Source organism: Saccostrea echinata, unplaced genomic scaffold (assembly GCF_033153115.1).
Source record: "Saccostrea echinata isolate AGI-Se365-2 ecotype Australia unplaced genomic scaffold, CSIRO_AGI_Sech_v1 ptg000033l, whole genome shotgun sequence".
Taxonomy (NCBI): domain Eukaryota; kingdom Metazoa; phylum Mollusca; class Bivalvia; order Ostreida; family Ostreidae; genus Saccostrea; species Saccostrea echinata.
In genome coordinates this window covers 32,111,171-32,131,761 of record NW_026889782.1, presented here as the reverse complement: position 1 = coordinate 32,131,761, position 20,591 = coordinate 32,111,171, and the positions used below count along the sequence as shown (strand labels likewise).

Below are 20,591 nucleotides of genomic sequence, written 5' to 3'. Positions count from 1 at the left end.
GCCAAAAAAAAAAAAATTAGCAGAATAAGCTTCAAAAGCAATGTATGGAGTCTTACGTAAAATTCGCTATTCTAATTTACCAATTAATTGTCAGCTAGACTTGTTTGATAAAGTCATCAACCCAATTTTACTTTATTCTTGTGCAGTCTGGGGATATGAAAATTTAAACATAATAGAAAAAGTACACCTAAAATTTCTGAAATTTATTCTTAACTCTAAATCTAGAACCCCAAATTGTATGGTGTATGGAGAAACAGGTAGATATCCACTGTCATTATTTATAAAATTAAAAATGGTTATGCACTGGGCAAAAATTTTAACAACCCATGAAAGTAAGCTTACAAATGTGATTTATGTGTCGTTTGTACATCCATGGATAAAATGTGTACAAGATGTGTTTAATTCTTGTGGATTGTCTTATATATGGACAAGTCAAACATTTCATTGTTTTAACTGGCTTAAGTCAATTATTAAAGATACCCTAAAAAATCAATTTGAACAAGAATGGAGAAGCACTGTTGATAGTTCACCAAGTGTATTAATTATAGAATTTTTAAAACAAACTTTGGTTTCGAAAATTATTTGCTGAATTTACCAAAAGATTTGAGTTACACTTACAAAACTACGAACGTGTAATCATCATTTGCCAATTGAAACAGGCAGATGGAATAATATTGATAGAAATTTAAGAAAATGTACCATTTGTGATTGTAAAACTATTGGTGATGAATTTCATTACGTTATGGAATGCAAGTTATTTTCGAATGACAGAAAAATATTTCGCCAAAATAGATATTGAAAAAATCGTAACACAAATAATGTAGAAATACAAAAATCATTGTCAAAATTTATTAAGAAAATCTTCAAAACTGTCTGTCCTTCTTGAATCCTCCATATATATAACCGATTATATGTTTACTTTCTTTTCTTTTTTCTTTATATACTTGTCTATTTTTTTACCCTTGACTGTAATTTTTGTTTATATATATGTGTATATGTACCTCTTGTACCAGTGATCTGGTTTTGAGTGAATAAAGAATTGAAAATTGAACTGCTTCTGTTGCAACTCACTTACCACAATCACCAACCAAAAAACAATCACCAGCGATATAGAGCGCAGGGCAAGGAAGTAATTTGATTTTTAAGAAAACAGTTTTTTTTATTTTAAGTACTTAGTCACGACACTAATACATTTGATAATTCCACTGTATTGTAAAAATGACATATGGTATATAACTAATGCCGATTAGACAAATGTTTAATTACCAAACGAGAATAACAATGATAAAGGTAAAGATAAGGAACAGGGATCAATCTCAAAAAATCTACAAACAATACAAACATGTAAAAAGGGCACAAAACACGGATCCTTGGAAATTCCAGAAGTGAGATCTGGTGCCTTGGATAAGAAAGCATCCCTATTGACCGATCACACCCGCCGTGATGAAGACAGAACATACCACAGTCAAATTCATTAAAAAAAAAAACAAAGGCGTAACAATTGTTGTGAAACAAGCCAGAATACATGTACGACCCAATGACAGGTTACATTTGCTAACGAAGTCATAATAACGGCCATAAAATTTACGAAATGCTGACTTTAAAAGAAGGTTTTTGAAATCTCTGTAACATCAAGTTATCTGTCAGTAGCCTGCCTCTGGTTGATAATTGATCATTTTTGGATAAGCAATTTTGCCTAGTGTACATCATATTGACAAACCAATCTTCTGTCCAAATTAAACTTTATGTGTTACAGCTTTTGAATTCAATAAATCTTTTAACGTACATAGTGACTTTGGCAACTTATTTTCCTTATAAGCTGCAACAAACATCAACAGTTTCTTTTAAAGTCAAAATTTCGCAAATTCTATGGTCGTTACAATGACCTCCTCAGCAAAAGTATCTTCTGACTGACTTTTTTACGCAAATTCTTAGGCCATTTTTTTTAAATTGTCTATAGATTTTTTCATTTGTCTGAATATGACAAAGACACACGGAGGGTGTGACCAGTCAATAGGGGATGCTTACTTCTCCATGGGACCTGATCACATCCCTAGTGTTTTTAGAGTTTAATATTTTGATCACTAGAAATGAGTTGAATTCAAAAACAATGCTTGAATAAAATTTGCATTGCCGTAATAAAGTAATGTTATACTAAAGGTCTACTTTCTGCATCAACATTTTTCACTCCCAAAATATCATTGGAAACAATATTTACACCAACCCCTTACGAATGGAATTTCCGTAGTTTTGTTTCTTTACCAGGCAGCACTTCTTAAATCCAAGACTCTCTCACTAACGGGACGTTCTAAAGTCATAGAAACCAGCAGGGTAGAGCGCATTTCTAATAATGTCTACGAATTGCTCGACAAATTGCTCGTAGAGAGTAGCACAATGGATCTATGGTTGCAGCTCTGCTGAATTTAAAAGGACATCGTTCTAGATCTATATCCAAATGACCCTTTTTCCCTTGTGTATTTTCCATGTTTGTTTGAGTCTTCACATTCCAAGCTTTTTTCGCACTTTTTATGAATTCCGAACAACGCACACTTCTTAGCTTCCTCTTCCGTAATTCTTATCTTTTGCTTATAATTTCCTTTAGCATTAACCTCCACAAAATGTTCGATATCTCCAAAAATTCTGGATATAATGTCTATGTTTCCTGGCGTTAAATTCTTAACACTGACAGTGTACCTGTCTGGAAAAGTGTGCATTTCCCGAATTGAAGATAGTTTTTCTTCCTGAAAATGTTCCACTCCAATTTTAGTGGTTAATCTGGATTTGATATCAGCATAAATTTGTTTCAAACACTCAGTTCTGTCATATAAGATTTTTTGTGTCGTTTTCATTCTTTTTAAAGCGTCCTGTTTGTCACACTCTAAGTTTTTTATGGCTTTAGTTTTGATTTTCATAACTGTCTGTACAATTCTGTCGGCATGTTTCTCTATTTGTTTCTGAATGATATCCGTGTTGTTGTTTAATTCCGTTTTCTTTTTTTCTTCTTCGAGTAACATACGTTGATAACATGGCAGAAGTGATTCAACTTCTTCTTTTGCTTTCTCTCTGTAGTGTCGAATCTTTTCAAAGACCATCTCGAGATTATCTACCTTATTACAGAAGATCATTTATATTTAGTACACGTATGTCAAGTGAGAGGCAAATAAGGATATATTTAATCAAGAACAATCTGATCAACACATTTATTTTTTCCATAGATCTCAATGCATAGATTATTTTCAAACAGTGCATGTAATGCAACAATTTATCGTTCAGGACTTCCATTCTTAGAATTTTTTTTTAATCAAATTCATTTAATTTATCGTTATTTATTATTACACAAGAGGGGTGATCAAAAAGTTCGCGAACTAATTGAGTAACTTCCTTAAAAGAAATAAAATGAGGTTTCAGTGTTCATTATTTTTTAAAGTAGTCCTCTCCGATCTAAATGCACCTCTGTCATTGTTCTGCCCATGCGCGAATTACGTGATCCAGGCAGTCACGTGACATGCTCCGTAGCGGTTTGTTAACAGAAGCTAAGAGATTTTTCAAAGTCTTATATTTCTAACCATGCAAGTTATTCTTTATAACAAAAACAGACAATCTGTTAGAAATGGCCAAATCTCGGCAAAAGGATGGGTGGATAAGGATATCCCTTCCCAGAATTAGCATGGTGACCATCACAACCCGACTCGTCTGTCTCGGGAGCGTCCTTTATCAAATGTGGAAAAAGTAAGGGCGCCTTCTTTTTTTCATATCTCATATGCTTAAAGTCCAAAGTAAACGATATTTCAGGGATTTAATAATTGTATTATTATTCAGACATTCAACTATTTTTCTAGTTATAACTTGGCGATCTTTCAAAAGAAATTGTTCAACTAAGGACACATCTTTTACCGGCTTGCCTTTGTTGGGCAACAGAACAAATATCATTCTTAACCATCTCCCTGCCCTCACTAAAACAATCAATCCAATTAATGATTGAACTTCTGGTTAGCCTTTTGTCTTCATTAACCTTGTACAAATTATCATATTCTACTGCAGATGAATTTTTGAGATATACGTTAAACTTTACAGGCGTTCGTTGGTCGAATATTTTTTGTCACAAGTTACCTACATATTGACGTCATTTTCACAATGTGACCTCACAAACACGGAGAAAAACATTATATAACATCTGCTATTTATAGAACATGTGTATCACTATATGTGTGCCAAATTTCATTCTGATATGAAGTGTGATTTTGTATAAATAAAGATAGTTCGCGAACTTTTTGATCACCCATCGTGTATGTTAAATATAGTATGCATTTGATGAATAAATAATGTATAATTGAATTAAAATGAAATTTAATAATCACCAAACAACATCAAGTGCGAATATGTAAATGCATTTTATAGATAAAACATACAAAATCTATTATTGTTTGATGAGTTATTTAATTTTCATTGATAGAATTAACCTTTTTTAATCCAAATTAGATCAAAGGTAGTAATTTTCGTTTTAGATGTTTTTTTCAAACTATATTAGAGAAACAAACGCATGTACGTTTTACTTCATCTCTTAGGAAATAACTATTCTGTACCTTGTGACCATTATGTGCTCCCATCATACATTCCATGCATACTGGCGCTTTGCAAACAGTGCAGTAACATTCAAGCTTCCTCTCTTTGTGTTCAACACAGTTAGGAAATATTAATTTTCTTGTTTCATCGGCAGTCAGTGGCACGACGGTATGGTTTTTACTAATCTTTCTTCTCATATGATCCCTTTTACAATCTACACAGAGATTTCCAGGGCATGTCTTGCAAAGATACTGAGCAGGTTGTTCCTCACAGTTTGCACACTCAATATAATGTTGTGCAAAGGCACTTACTTGTTTAGTTCTCTTATGTTGGTAACTGCAATATGAATTGTAAAGCTATTAGTAAATTACATTCCAACATCTAGTACTTACAAAACACTGAGAAATATTCGCCAGTAAGACGAAGCACAAGTGATCATGAGGAGTAGTTAGATTGATAATTTCACAAAACCATTGTCAGTCAAATCAATAAAACTGACAACAAAACATTTCTTAAAGAAAATTATGTATTTAATCAATTAATCAAACGCTTATAAAGCTGCACAGCGTCAGCAGAAATCGCTTATCTGATGATATTCTTAATAAACCTTAAAAGTGCAAGACATAAACAATACTGTTTAAGCTGATATGTGAAATATCAATTGCTTACATCACGGATATTCTAAAAAGTGCTGGGAAAAGTTTTTTTAAATTCAATACGATGTAGAATAGAATCAAGTAGTTTTTTTTAATTGGAGGGGAGGGGGGGGGGGCTATTTCACGCATTCTCAATAAAATTGCGAGTCTTTACAAGTCTTTCCCAAACAGAACAAACTAGTTCCCAGCACTTTCCAGGTAAATGACGTAAACCTCTTTTAATCTGTATCAATTTTTATAGCAAAATGCATCTGGGTGCCCTTGCACTCGCGTTATTTTCAACACTCATCCTTACAAATCTATTTTTTATACAAGTCACCTAACATACAGCTGATACATGCGATATAACTAAATAAACACAAATCTAGTATTCATAATTGGTAATTTTATTACTTTCCCTACATTTTTGTAGTTACAAATTCTGCAATGATTATAAAATATAATAGCAATATTTTTGCAATGGTTATTAAATATATATATATATATATATATATATATATATATATATATATATATATATATATATATATATATATATATATATATATATATATATATATATATATATATGTGTGTGTGTGTGTATATATATACATATATATATATATATATATATATATATATATATATATATATATATATATATATATATATATATATATATATATATATATATATATATATAATTTCCCATTTAAGTCTGATATTCTGTTGTGCTTCATCCTTGAAAAAATACATTCCATATACAGAAATGATTCTATATCAGTCCATGACTAATCTCAGCCCTGCTATTCTTCTTATGAGTTTTTAAAGAATTCCACCATATAATCTTCAACTGTCTCTCAGCTCTTCCAACATTAAAGTTGAACACAGAAGTTTAATTTTAATTTTTTCTGTTTTACTTTTTACTGCTCTAAATCAAATCTTATAATTCTAAATGTTCGTTCAGTACAAAAGTTCATTACCGGTTTCCCTGATTCATTGTGTCAATCATGTTTGAGGTTGCAGGAATTTTTTTTAAATTGAATGTTATGCTGTTTTATTTCGGGGGGGGGGGGGGGGGGTTCTAGGGTGGAAACAGTCTACTCAACTATAGTTTATCTATTCAATAAAACCTGTTGCATATACTTACCTTAATGGAAATTAAGCTAATTCTGTTGATTGTAAAGATCCTATCGTCAGATGTGTACAGTATGAAATTGTATAGCTATTTGTACTATTTTCCTCCTAAAAATTGCTTTGGGGTTTTCCCGTTCAAAAGCATTAGCTCCAGCATAATTTTTCTACCCAACTTTTACTCTTTTTTACATTCTTTTACGTTTTATTCACCAAAGACTTCCTTTGCTTTCATCAACACACTTGTGCAGACTATGAGAACAACCTCAAACGCTGAAGAATATTTGTTATCATTTTCGTTTAATGTGTTCCTTGTTGTTATGTCAGAATTGCATTTCTATCAATTCAACCATATTTGTAATTTTGCAGGATTGACAAATCTTTTTCGAATTTTTAAAATCTTCCTTTTGTAAATCATTTCTTTCCCAATAATTGTAAAGTAGCAAGACGTCTGCTAAAAAGTCATCACAATTCCAAGTTTAAAAAGCCAAGATTAAAGTTGGAAAAGCCAAAACTTAAGTTATAAAAGCCAAAATAAAGTTGATATTTCCAACTTTAATGTTCGTATTTCCAACTTTTAAGTTGTAAATGTCAAGGCTGAAGTAGGGAATTCAAACGGAAAAAGTGGAATGTCCAATTTAAAAGTAAAACAATGGAATGAAATTGACGGGGAAAAATAATTTTTTTTTTTAACATATTTTTAAAAAAATATATTTGATATTGACAAATAATCAGAGATAACAAAAGAGTATGAAGCAGAAGATCATTTTTCAAGCTGATGTAAAGTGAGTGCTACCAATATCAAGAGGCGCCCATGGGCCTTAACGGTCACCTGAATACATCAATTTAGAGGGTCCATAAACTGATAAATGAAGCTTTGTTGCAAAAAAAGCAAGAAAAATAGTACGATTAAGATAAAAAAAATAATTGTTCTAGTATCTATCTATCTGTCCCCCATTTCTCACTATTACCATGCAGACTTTTAACAAAATGTCAAAATACCTCTAACATTGACCTCAATTGGCCTTTGAAGAACATTTAAAAAAAAAAAAGAAGTTATTTTTGTTTCATTTTTATTCATGTATTATTTCCAAGTCTACCTGATTATTTAGACTAAGAAAGTACTTTTTGTATTATATAATAAATGTTCTTGCATAATTCTCTTATTCTATTTACCTTTCAAATACATTATCTACAGTGATTAATTATCAAAGGAGAATGGCAAAGGGGAATAACTTCACTCCGTAGAATACAAATTAATAGAACCCTGGCCAGGACCAGAACACTTGAATAAATGGTCCAGATGTTCAAAATTCTAGTAAAAATACCCTTGCTTATTAAAACATTTTACTCTGTTTGCCTCCAATATGCCCAGGAGCAGAGAAGGTCTTCAAAGAAATAATGCATTTTCACTATTTAACACAGCCCTACCCTAACACCAGAACCCATGGCCCAGGGTCATGAAATTTACAAATTTGGAAGAGGTACCCTCATCACCATAACTATGCAATTACATGTAGTTGAAGATTTTCAAAGAATTCACCCATTTTAACTATATTATCAGAAGAGCCCCCCCCCCCTTACATACACAACAGAACCCCGGGGACCACAAGTTTTAAAATTTTGCAAAAGCATCCTTGCTCATCATAATTATACACTTGTTTCTTTGCTTTATAACCAGTAGTAGAAAAAAATGAAAGAAATAATGAATTTTCACTATATAATCAATATAGCCCCACCCCACCTCTTTCACCAGAACCCCTGACCCTGGGGACATGAATTTAACAATTTTGGAAGAGGTATTCTTGCTTATCATAACCATGCACTTCCTTTTGTTTAAATAATACCCAGGAGCAGAGAAGAAGATTTTCAAAGAATTGATGCAATTTCACTATATAATCAATAGAGCCCCGCCCTAACACCAGAACCCCTGATCAAGGGGCCATGAAATTCACAATTTCTGAAGAGGCACTCTTGCTCATCATAACTATGTACTTAGTTTATTTAATACCCAGGAGCAGAGAAGAAGATTTTCAAAGAAATAATGCACCTTCACTCTATGATCTATATAGCCCCACCCTAGCACCAGAACCCATGACCCTGGGGCCATGAAATTCACAATTTTGGAAGAGGCACTCTTACTCTCCATAACTATACACTAAGTTAGTTTATTTAATACCCAGGAGCAGAGAAGAAGATTTTCAAAGAAATAATGCATTTTCACGATATAATCAATAGAGCCCCACCCTAACATCAGAACCCCTGACCCTGGGGCCATGAAATTCACAACTTTGGAAGACGCACCCTTGCTCTTCATAACTATCTACTTAGTTAGTTTATTTAATACCCAGGAGCAGAGAAGAAGATTTTCAAAGCCCCACCCCTCATCCATAAATGCTATATACCAAATTTTTTGGTTGAAATTGGTTCAGTGGTTTTAGAGAAGAAGCTAAAAATGTTTAAGTTAACGCACGACGAACGACGCACGACGACAGACGAAAACAGATAGCAATAGGTCACCTGAGTGACTCAGGTGACCTAAAAAGGGGATAAATATAACAGATTTTCTATTCTCAAACTTTACTTTTGTAGAGAATTTTATATTTAATGAAGAGTTAATTACCCAAACATGATTTATATTGGCCTTTCTGTCTTGGTACATGTAATCATCAGACCGGAATATAAACGAACTTCCAGTTGAACTTCCTACAATATAAACATTAAATGATTTTTACTGTCCATATCATAGATCTTTTTTGTACTTAATTACGTTATTTCACTGTTAATTATCACGATAGCCGTTTATTTGTGTTACACTTAATTTTTATTAAGCAAATAATAATTTTAATCCGAAAACTTTATCTCAAAGTTTATGGCATTTTAACCCTGGGCCGTGCACACTATCTGCGACCTAGTCTGACAGCAGTGATAACAAAAATCGGACAGCATTTAAACAACAAGAGGCCCAACGGCCTTAACGGTCAACGGAGTACAATACAACAATTTAAAGGATCCATAAACTGATAAATGAAGCTTTGTTGGCCAAAAGCAAAAAAAATAGTATGATTAGCATCAACAAAATAATTGGTCTAGTATCTATCTCCCCCCCCCCCCCTCCATTTATCACTATTCCCATGCAGACTATTCACAAAATGTCTATTATTTAAACCCATATTATTACTCCCAGGTAGCACAAAACATTTTCAAAACATTTTATTGCAGCTATAAAAAAGTTTTTTCAAAACATTTCAGAGTAAACATTTTTAAAATGTTTTAAAAACATTTTTCTTTCCCATTGTAACATTTTAAAAGTATTTTTACAATGTTTTCAAAAAGGTTAAAGTAAAATCTTTAAGGAACATTTTAAAAAATGTTTTTGAAACGTTTTAAAAATGATTCCAAAGGTATGTCTTGTTTGCATATATTAAACAGTTTCATATTACGTTATAAAAATGTTTTTAAAACATGAAATAAAACATTCCTCTTCTATATATATGAAACATAGTAATGTTACGTTTCTTAAACATTTCGAAGGAACGTTGTCAAAATGTTTTTAAAACATTCTTAATATTGCTTATAGTTTAATATTTAAATGTTTCAGTGTTGGTCGTGAAAATGTTTTTAAAACATTGAACAAAACGTTTTCTCCTCCTACAACTGAAACATTTTATTTATAATTTATGCAACATTCTATAGAAACATTTTCAAAATATTGTTATCAATGCATTTGTTTATTTTCAAAGTATGTTGTAAAAATGTTTTTAGAACATTGACTATAACGTTTATCCTTTCAAAGACTAAAACATTTTATTTAGCATTGATGCAATATTTTGTAATGTAATTTTTAAAATGTTTTAAAAATATTCAATTTTTCCCGAGAAAGTTTCTGAAAAAAAAATATATATAGAATATCCAGAGAGGATTGAGATTAAATGAAGAATTGTTTTTAAAAATGTTCCAAAAACATTATCCCTGTATTTTTCTTTCCTTTTTTAAAAAATTCTTATTGAGTTGACAGACATGTAATCAATATAAAGTTCACTGAATAAACTAAAGATACTTTAGTTTAAAAAAGAAAACAAAATAATAAGCAAACTGTTACAATGATTAACACAGCCTGATATTTGACGATCTCGTCTGTTTGCATCATATTTCCTACACGCCAAGGCAGCAGATTAGGAGTGGCCTCACTGGTCAGTTTCAGTGTCATGATAACCTTGTTATGCAATTCTCCTGCTGGGTAGCGTGTTAGAGTGTTCAGTGGATTGCAGCTTATCTAGGCCAAAATTTGAATTCTGGTAAACAGGATGTGCGCATTTACTTGTTGCTGATTTTCAAACAAGATTTTTGCATCATATAAGCCAGAGGAATTAGAGCTGGATTATTAACACCTGCCTTGTGAGTATAATTTCATCAGAGATTTCAAAAGATAATTTTTATAAGTGACTTTTCTGTTACCAGTACATCATTGTATTTTTGTATGCATATGTGTAGCAAAACAAAGCTATTATGCATTTGAACTGATTACTTTAGGCAACAACAAATATACCTCCTTGTCTTATGTTGATCACAACTCTTTATATCTTAATACTGAAACATGAAATCATATTGCAGTTAGATGACAGTTCCATCAACAGACTTGAATTTCATTCAAATTGCCACATTTGGAAGAACCGCCACTAGCTGATAAAAGCAATTCTTTGGTACGTAAATATAATTGCTCTTTAATAATATTATTGTGTTTTAGTTATGAACATGCAGCAACTCTAATTCTTTTTACAAATGTAAATGGGAAAATTTTTTGTGATTTTAAGATTTAAAAAATGTTCTTGTATATTTTCATCATTTAAAGATCTGATGTAGCTAGACGGATGGCTTAAACACTTTTGTCTCTATGTTTACAGGTTCTGCTTTACAGAAGAAGAGCTTCTTGATTCAATTCAGGACAGACTTCTTGTGAACTTGATCAATGTGTGCGATTCCATTTATATAATAGATCCGCCGCACTGTGGAACTTACACATGTACATGTAGATACATGTTTTTTGCGGGATCGTAAATGATAACAGTGATCTAGGCCTGTTTATTCTTTTTTGTGTGAAGGATTTATGTGATTCTGTTGTTTTTTAAATTCAGAGAATGGATTTTTATTCTTTAAAAATACCTGTTGGGTTAAAACAGAATAACTCAGAACTTGTACCGGAAATGGAACTATAATATGTTTTTCATATTAAATAAGGATTTGTATTAAAATTTGTAAAAAGTGAATTCATTCAGTTGTGATTAATTCTGTGAGAGTTATAATTAAGATGAAATGTATGAAAAGCCATTTTAAAGTCATACAAATTGATGTTGATATCATTTAATGAAAACGTAAAGTGACATTTCAGGAAAGAAATGTCATTGCAACATTTGGGTAAAATGTTTTAAAAACGTTTTAAAAACCATACAAAATCATGTGAATAAAACATTTTCGAAAATGTTTTAGTAACATTTAAGGAAAATGTTCTGATAACATTTGCTGAAACATTTTGCTAAAATGTTTTAAAAACGTTTAAAAAACCATACAAAATCACGTGATTAGAACATTTTTTAAAAATGTTTTCGTAACATTTTAATAAAATGTTCTAATAACATTTGCTGAAACATTGTGCTAAAATGTTTTAAAAACGTTTAAAAAACCATACAAAATCACGTGATTAAAACATTTTTGAAAATGTTTTTGTAACATTTTGAAAATGTTTTTAAAACATTTTAAAAATGTTTTTGTGCTAGCTGGGCTTCTCATAATGGCCTCTCTTGGCCTTTGAAGAACATTTAAAAAGATAAGTTATTTTTGTCTCATTTTTATTCATTTATTATTTCCAAGTCATTAAAACTATGAAAGTACTTTTGTATTATACAATAAATTTTCTTGCATAATTCTCTTATTCTATTAAGCTTTCAAATACATTATTTACATTTGATTAATTATCAAAGGTGAATGGCAAAGGGGATTAACTTTGCTCAGCAGAATACAAGTTAATAGAGCCCTGGACCAGAACACTTGACTAAATGGTCCAGGTGTTCAAAATTCTGGTAAAAATACCCTTGAATATTAAAACTTTTACTCTGTTTGCCTTGAACATCCCCAGAAGCATAGAAGATTTTCAAAGAAATGCATTTTCACCATATTATTAAATAAATAAAGCTCCATCCTTACAACAGAACATCTGACCCATTGGCCACGAAGCACCCTTTCTCATTATAACTATACACTTGTTTCTTTACTTTATAACCAGTAGTAGAAAAAATATTTTAAAAGAAATTATGCATTTTCACTATATAATCAATAGATCTCCCCCCCCCCCCCTTCCGCCCTCACCAAAACCCCTGACCCTGGGGCCATGAATTTTACAATTCTGGAAGAGACATACTTCCTTATCATAACCATGCACTTCCTTTGCTTGAAAAATACCCAGGAGCAGAGAAGAATATTTTGAAAGAATTCATGCCTTTTTCCTATATAATCAATAGAACCCCTGACCCAGGGGCGATGAAATTCATAATTTCTGCGGAGGCAGCCATGCTCATCATAACTATGTACTTAGTTTATTTAATAACCAGGAGCAGAGAAGAAGATTTTCAAAGAATTAATGCAATTTTACTACATAATCAATAGAGCCCAGCCCTAACACCAGAACCCCTGACCCTGGGGCCATGAAATTCACATTTTCTGAAAAGGCAGCCATGCTAACCATAACTATGTTCTTATATAGTTTATTTAATACCCAGGAGCAGAGAAAAACGTTTTCAAAGAATTAACACAATTCTACTATATAATCAATAGAGCCCCACCCTAACACCAGAACCCCTGACCCAGGGGCCATGAAATTCACAATTTTGGAAGAAACACTCTTGCTCTTCATAACTATGTACTTAGTTACTTTATTTAATACCCAGAAGCAAAGAGGATTTTCATAGAATTAATGCATTTTCACGATATAATCAATAGAGCCCAGCCCAATCTAATTAAAATTAGATGTTCCGAATCTGCTACCGCTTCTCAAACATCTAACAACATCCCATTAGGGGTCACATCAGAGCGACCTTTCAATTAAGAATAAACATAAAAATTTTGGCCAATCAGATTCAACCTTCTGTATAAGATTCTAAAGTTAGTTCCACGGCTACATCTTTACATTATTGATGCTCAGTACACTATTTTACATTGAATTAAAGTAATTTTGGTATAAATTGAACGTATTGTCCGCCAATCTGGCATTCTTACCTGAATAATGCAAACGAAAATGCACAAACTACATCTATACGTATCCTGCACGTCACATTCATATATAGCATGGTCTTTACCATGCATATTTTTTTTTACTACAAAACCCCTCGGGCGTTTAGGTTCGGCAGTAAAAAAAAAAAAACATCCGAACTATAAGCCAAGATTTCAGAGACGGCAATTCCATTGGGTAATCAAAAGGTCGCTCTGACGTGACCCCTAATGGGATGTTGTTAGATGTTTGAGAAGCGGTACAGCGGATTCGGAACATCTAATTTTAATTAGATTGAGCCCAGCCCTAACACCAGAACCCCTGAACCAGGGGCCATGAATTTCACAATTTTGGAAGAGGCACCCTTGCTCTTCATAACTATCTACTTAGTTAGTTTATTTAATACCCAGGAGCAGAGAAGAAGATTTTCAAAGAAATAATGCACTTTCACTATATGATCTATATAGCCCCGCCCTAGCACTAGAACCCCTGACCCTGGGGCCATGAATTTCACAATTTTGGTAGATGGCTCAATGCTTGTTACAATCATGCCAACAGTTTGACTGCTTGCTGTCAATGAGTAAAGAAGAAGATTTTTAAAGATTGCACTAATTTTGGTGGTTTTAGCCCCACCCCTCAGGCCCCAAGGGGGCAGGGATCATGAAATTCACAATTTTTGTTCCCCTTCACCCATAAATGCTATATGCCAAATTTGGTTGAAATTGGTTAAGCGGTTTCAGAGAAGAAGCTAAAAATGTTCAAATGTTAACACACGACGCACGACTGACGAGAACGGATAGCAATATAGGTCACCTGAGTAACTCAGGTGACCTAATGATATATTAAACCTTGATATCTCTCTACATTTTGGGGTTTTTTTTAAATACTGTCCCATTTTATTATCATTGCTGTCCGATAATATATTATTGGACTGGTAATTATTATTATCAGATAACAGGTAAATTATTACACTGCAAGAACAAAGGCATGATGTCACAGGAATGTTTCAAGTAAGATATATATATGCCTCCTACAATTCTATATTCCTTAAGGGCCTCAAACAGTCTGATAATTTTACATATAGAACAGTATTCGTCATACATCCATTACTTAAAGATCACAATTTTTACAAAAAAAATTTAAGTTCATACAATCAAAAACAAAATATTCCGAATTGAATTTTCATAACAAATATTTTGGTATACAACAAGTATATATAAGACCATTTATTTTGACAAGAACGTCATTGTCCAAAAACTTTATGGAAAACCCTCCTATGTTTAAAGTTTCTCAACGGCCAAAAACATTTTCGATCAGTGTATAGAGCTTCCTTAAACAGGTTAAACACACTTCCTTTATACAGTAACTGTTACGCTAAAAGGAGATTGTTCCTCTAATTTTCGGCAATACGAACATTACTGCATGATGGGATTTTCTTCACATTTTAAAAATACAGGAGGAAATCCGTTTATCAAATAGATAATACATGAAAAATACACTGTGGGGTGTTTTAACATTATTAAACCAGCCTCGCTAACCAGAACTTTTAATCCTTTAGTGCTGTAGATGAGAGTAAGCTTACGATGAAATTTCATCAGACAAAATCATGAGTTTCTTGTAATGGTTGTGAATTCTTCCTTTGGAAGTATATTATTACTCGTTCAGCCTCATAATGCCAGTGGTTCTGAGTCAACACACTGTCGTGAGACCTCTGGCCAATTTCATTCGATATTTTATGGCTTGCTTCTCTCATTAAGAAGCATCAATCAAATCGAAGATTTCATAAATAGTTAGATAATGTAAACTGAATGATTCAGTTGACAGTTGACACCTCAAATGCACTTGTCACAAGTTGTTTATCATAGAATGGGTTAATGTTATTTGTTGAGAGACGAGAAAAACAATCAAGATTTGTAATTTTTTACGAAAGACGTCGCTAAAGTCTGTCCATGAACTATCGAATGGTATTGCAGAGGATGTCAAAAACGGAAAATTTCAAAGCTCTGCTTCATGGAGTTGACTTCTTTTGAACATGTACAGGAATTAAAACTGACATTCAGCAGTAATCATCGACTTTCACATAAATTTTCTCTGTTGAAAATTGACTTGAAAACTATGTTTTCTTTTAAGGGCATTGGTTCTAAAACTGTCTTTGAATGACTATCTTTTTTTAAAAAAATATATTTTGAATAATGATTTGCATCTGAAAAAGAAGCAATGGTATTTAAAATATATTTTGACGATGTCTTAAAAGAAATATTATCATGATTATAATATTATTAAATCAGAATAATTTTATGTTCGAATTAACATGTGCTGAACGTACCCAATCTCACATTTTTAACACAGCTAAGCTACCATAAGAAATCTATCGTATCAATATTTCATCGCTCTTTTTCGTTTTTTTTCCCCAGCAATTAATATTTTTAAGCATACATACAATTTATAGACTATTTTTTTTTTTAGAGGATGTGAAAATATTCATGCACTTTTAGTGGTTTAAATTTTTATTTCATAGCCTTCGTTATGTAGATTATATATTAGACGTATTTGTTGGTATTTCAGTATGATAATTCCATTTACCTTACGTTTTCAGTTGTTACTTACGTGGAACGCCTTTCTAATTATCTATCTTTTATAAGTTAGGTCATGTGTTGACATTCTACATGTTTTACTTATTTTACTTAAAAGCAGGAAGTGTCATCCATGTTGGCAGTCTTTGATAGCTCTGTTCTGATTGGTTAAGTTAGCTATAGGATCTTTGTGTTTAATGGCTTTATTTTGGGGTCTAGCTAGGGTATTTAAAGCCGTGTTCGTGTAGTTTACTTCACTTAGGTTGGGGAACAGACCTAATGGTTATTTCCTCTTTACATTGTTAATAAAAACCCCTGGTTTAAGGAAGCTCTAAACACTAACAAAAAGTGCTTTTTGGTCTTAGAGAAAAATATTTCATACAAAGGTGTGCATATTGAGACCATTTAATTCATTTTCAACATAGGGTACCTGCCTTATTTCTGCAAGAAAAATGTTCAGAGACAATGGACTATGGGTGAACAGAAATCAATGTTGTTTACCAACATTGGGGGGAAATTAATGGAAATAATGAATTCAATTACTTATTCTTGGTCTAATATAATGCTACGAATATTTTAATCTATTACAAATTGTGTAATTAACTATAAATATCCATTTTTTCTATCTTACTTCTAGGGGCAGATCACTCTAACTGTATAAAACTACCCTACAAGTAGAACTCTTTAGTGTGCAGTGTTTAGAGCTTCCTTAAAAGCACTCATTTGTTTAGTACCTTTTTATCGTGCTAATAATCTCTTATGATTTAACAGCACTTGGGGTCTTAGTTAGCTTTAGTTGCACGTTTTTCTTGTTAGGTTTTTGTTAAGCTAGGATGTAGGTTTTATTTAGTTAATTTAAATTTCCCCTTTCCAAGTCCAGCCTGGTATAGGAATATATTGAAAACAGGTTTATTTTCTAGAACCACTTTTCTTTATTTATATTTTTGGAGTTGTTTATTTCTGGGACAGTAACTTTTAGAGCTCAGACTTAGCATTATTATTTTTAGATCAACTCTAGAGTGTTGATAGATAGAGTCTATATAGGGTGATGTAGCTCACTTTCCTTATAAATACCAAATCACTTACATTTTTATAGAGTAAAGCTTTTGAGCATTTTCTTTTCTATGGAGGTCCTGTAAGGACAGAGATTATTTTTCATAGGTTTTCCACATTCCTCCCATTTTGTATTAAATTTTCATAAAGATCTTATTTATTTATTGAGATTATTGTTATTCACTAACCAGATTCAATTATATTTTTGATAAAAAAATTTTTATTCCTGTGCAATTTTTTTTCTTTGTTAAATTTTGATCATTATTTATTATTTGTTATCATTTACAAAGGTTAATTATCACTTTATTAAATTTATAAAACTTACAGCAGTGTTTTCATTTAGCGTTGATCATAGTTCAGAAATCCCCTTACCTGCCCTTACCAAAAATATTGCCTTCAAACATTTGCTGCAAGTCTGCACAGATATTGCTGTAAACTTGCTGCAATGAAGCTAAAGAAACCTTGACAGCCTATTCAAAGCCTTTGTGTTTGCAGCAAGTTTGCGGCGAGTATGCAGCAAGCTTACAGCAATCATTTTACCATACAAATGAGGTCTGCAGCAGACATTGCATTTTCCAAATATGGAAACCTTGCTGCTAACTTGCGGCAAACATTTCTGCTAACTTGTAGGAAACAGTTCAGTTACTGTTTTTTAGCACATTCCTGTGTATAAGCAGCAAGATCACAGAAAGCCTTTGTCCTGACCTTAATTATAGAGAAAATCCACCACATGTGTTTCAAATGATGCAAGTTTCTGAAGTGTTGATAGTCTATCTTCACACTCCTAGACAATGTTTCCATACTATTCATAATTAAGGGGAAGAAGGACCTTTAGCTGAAAAAATACTTGTCATTCAATTTTTTTCATATTTTGTATATTTCTAATTAAGTATGTCCCACATATCTTAAAGCACTTATATCATTAGGTTTCTTACCTTATTTTAGAGATATTGATTGACAAATATGATGCCCTACAGTATCTAAGTGGAGTTTTAATTCTCCATGTTTCCGGGCTCATTACTCTGTCCATAATTGGATTTTTAAATTATATATAAAAAATATGTAAGTGAACATGTATCTTTTAAAATATTTCAGAGTATGAATTGGGTTTAAAATTCGAAAAGGCAAGTTTCATCTATCACACTGCATCTGGATAGGGAAAATTACAAACTTTTTAAGACAACTTAAACAACAATAAAGTGCCCTGCCACAGCATGATACGCCCGTCAAATATTGTTCAATTGTCATAAACAGTTTAGAGTGCAAGAAAATCATGTCAACCTTGATACAAGAATTTCAAGGATTTTTCCATTCCTTATAATATTTATTTATACATCTCCTGTGGTGTAGGCATTAATTATAACAAATATTACATTACAGATCCTCAACTGGTTGTGTTAGAGTTTGACAAATGCCCATCTGCACCCCCCCCCCTCCCCCCCCCCCAGCTTTCAGATTTGTGAGACATGATGCTCTGAATTAGTTGATATTTTCAAAAAATTAAATAAAAATATCATATTACACGATATCAATTTAGTCTTAACAACTTAATCTATTTCAAATTAATATTAAAAATAAAGGCTGACCATCAAAATGACATATGGTATAAACTGACAAGCAGTTCCAGCTGTCTAATTCCCAAAGGATACAGATAAGAGCTGCTTGATCAGAGATCCTCTAACAGAAATGATTAAGACAGCTAGCCTCCCTACACTGAACTTATTAATTAATCTTTAACTGGATGCATGTCCACTCATTACTACCAAGAGATGAATGGATCTATACATACTATCTGCTTTGTAGTGCAATAAAAATGCATATTTATGTCATTCTGAAATTAAATTTGAAAACAAAGATTTTTTTTTTAAATTTGTTACAAAGATTTATAAAATGAAACAAAAAACTTGTGTAATCTTGATGCAACAATTTTAATAAGGTTCCTGCATTACTCTTAGATTTGTAGGGACTATCTACCATAATTAAAACATTTTTTTTTTAAATTCTTGATTTTTTTTTAGATTTAATGTTAGATTGGTTTTAAGCTGCAATTCATACGAACAACGGGCATGCTGATTCCAATATCCCCCCCCCCCCCCAAGTATAATTAGTTTTAATTATATTATACAATATCAAATTAGTTTATTATACAATATCAAATTAATTTATCATACAATATCAAATAAGTTTTAATTACTTTTCACCAAATTCATTCTAAAGACGGGCGTATAAAAAACGTAATTTACAAAAAATCCTATCATTCAATATTTTTAAATTTACGTTGAAATGCAAGTCCTTCAAATTATTGATAAACTGTAAAAATTTCGAATGGTGAAGCTGACCTTAATATCACAGGACATCGTTAAAGACGACATAAGCAGGACAAACACTTGTCATGTTTACATTTCTCAAGTACGGGAAAAACCAACTATGACATCACACGTAAGCTAAATAAGCCAAATAAGATATACCTAAGATTTCCGTCATCAGCCATGCAGAAATAATTTTTGTGTTCCCCGTTTCTCAAAGTACTTCATTCTATACTGATTATGACCTGTTTTTACATAATAATACCGCCCTTGTATTCACCGAGTATGATCTTGCTGTACTTAAGCAGATCGTGTATGACGTCACCGACTTGTTGGACGCGCAGTTTAAAGAAACAGAGGAGTGGACCAATCTTTTTTCATAATTCGTTAATGTTTACAAGAATGTTAAACTTTTTATTTTTTTAATATAAGATGGTAATTAAAGAAAAAAAATTGTCAAAAATTTATACAAGAACTGATGCTTTACACGTTTTGCACTTATATAAATGGAGACTATGACGTAGTTTAACAAAGTCATGTGACCATGTGTCCTTCATCCCCTTAAAATGTAATATAAAAGATAATTTCTGACTCATACAGAAAATTAAACAACTTTAGTTTGCACATGACTTTTGAAATTTAACTTTAAAAAAAGTACAGTTACCTATTTATGTTGTAACAAGGAATGAGTAAGGCTTCAATCATTTATTAAGAAACTTCCTTTAAAGGTACCGTTCTACAAAGATATATAAATACAATGACAGTTAATGCAGTATAAGACAGTTCACAATAAAAATTATACTAATACTTTATCTGTCTTATTTCTAAAAATTATATCCCAATTACACATTTACATCTGTTGAATATGGTAAATGAAACAAATAATTTCATGATATTCAACATATGAGATACTTATATATATTACTTTTCATTATGTACCATACTACTGATAAATATCATTCATTATAATATGGACATAAAAATAAAATATCATGTCACATACCCTAAGTAAGGATTTGAACAGGAGGTGTACGTTGTAATTGAGCCAATGAGTGACAGAGGT

The 20,591-nt window shown here is 31.8% G+C and overlaps 1 protein-coding gene across 1 annotated transcript; it reads right to left on the bottom strand.

Annotated features, from left to right (window-relative positions):
• Positions 1–1,240: 1,240 nt before the first annotated feature.
• On the bottom strand, positions 1,241–20,591 carry LOC133199171 (E3 ubiquitin-protein ligase TRIM45-like). Its single transcript, XM_061335027.1, has 5 exons — positions 20,532–20,591; positions 20,193–20,264; positions 8,959–9,041; positions 4,584–4,899; positions 1,241–3,107 (listed from the first exon to the last, which is right to left on the bottom strand). Exons 3-5 carry the CDS (start codon positions 8,964–8,966, stop codon positions 2,424–2,426), a joined length of 1,008 nt encoding a protein of 335 aa, XP_061191011.1. The 5' UTR covers positions 8,967–9,041; positions 20,193–20,264; positions 20,532–20,591; the 3' UTR covers positions 1,241–2,423.

Excerpts from the sequence above, each read along its gene's own strand:
- LOC133199171 (XM_061335027.1), bottom strand. Across the intron at positions 3,108-4,583 it reads GAGCACATAATGGTCACAAG|GTAGATAATCTCGAGATGGT; the intron begins GTACAGAATAGT and ends TTCTGTAATAAG.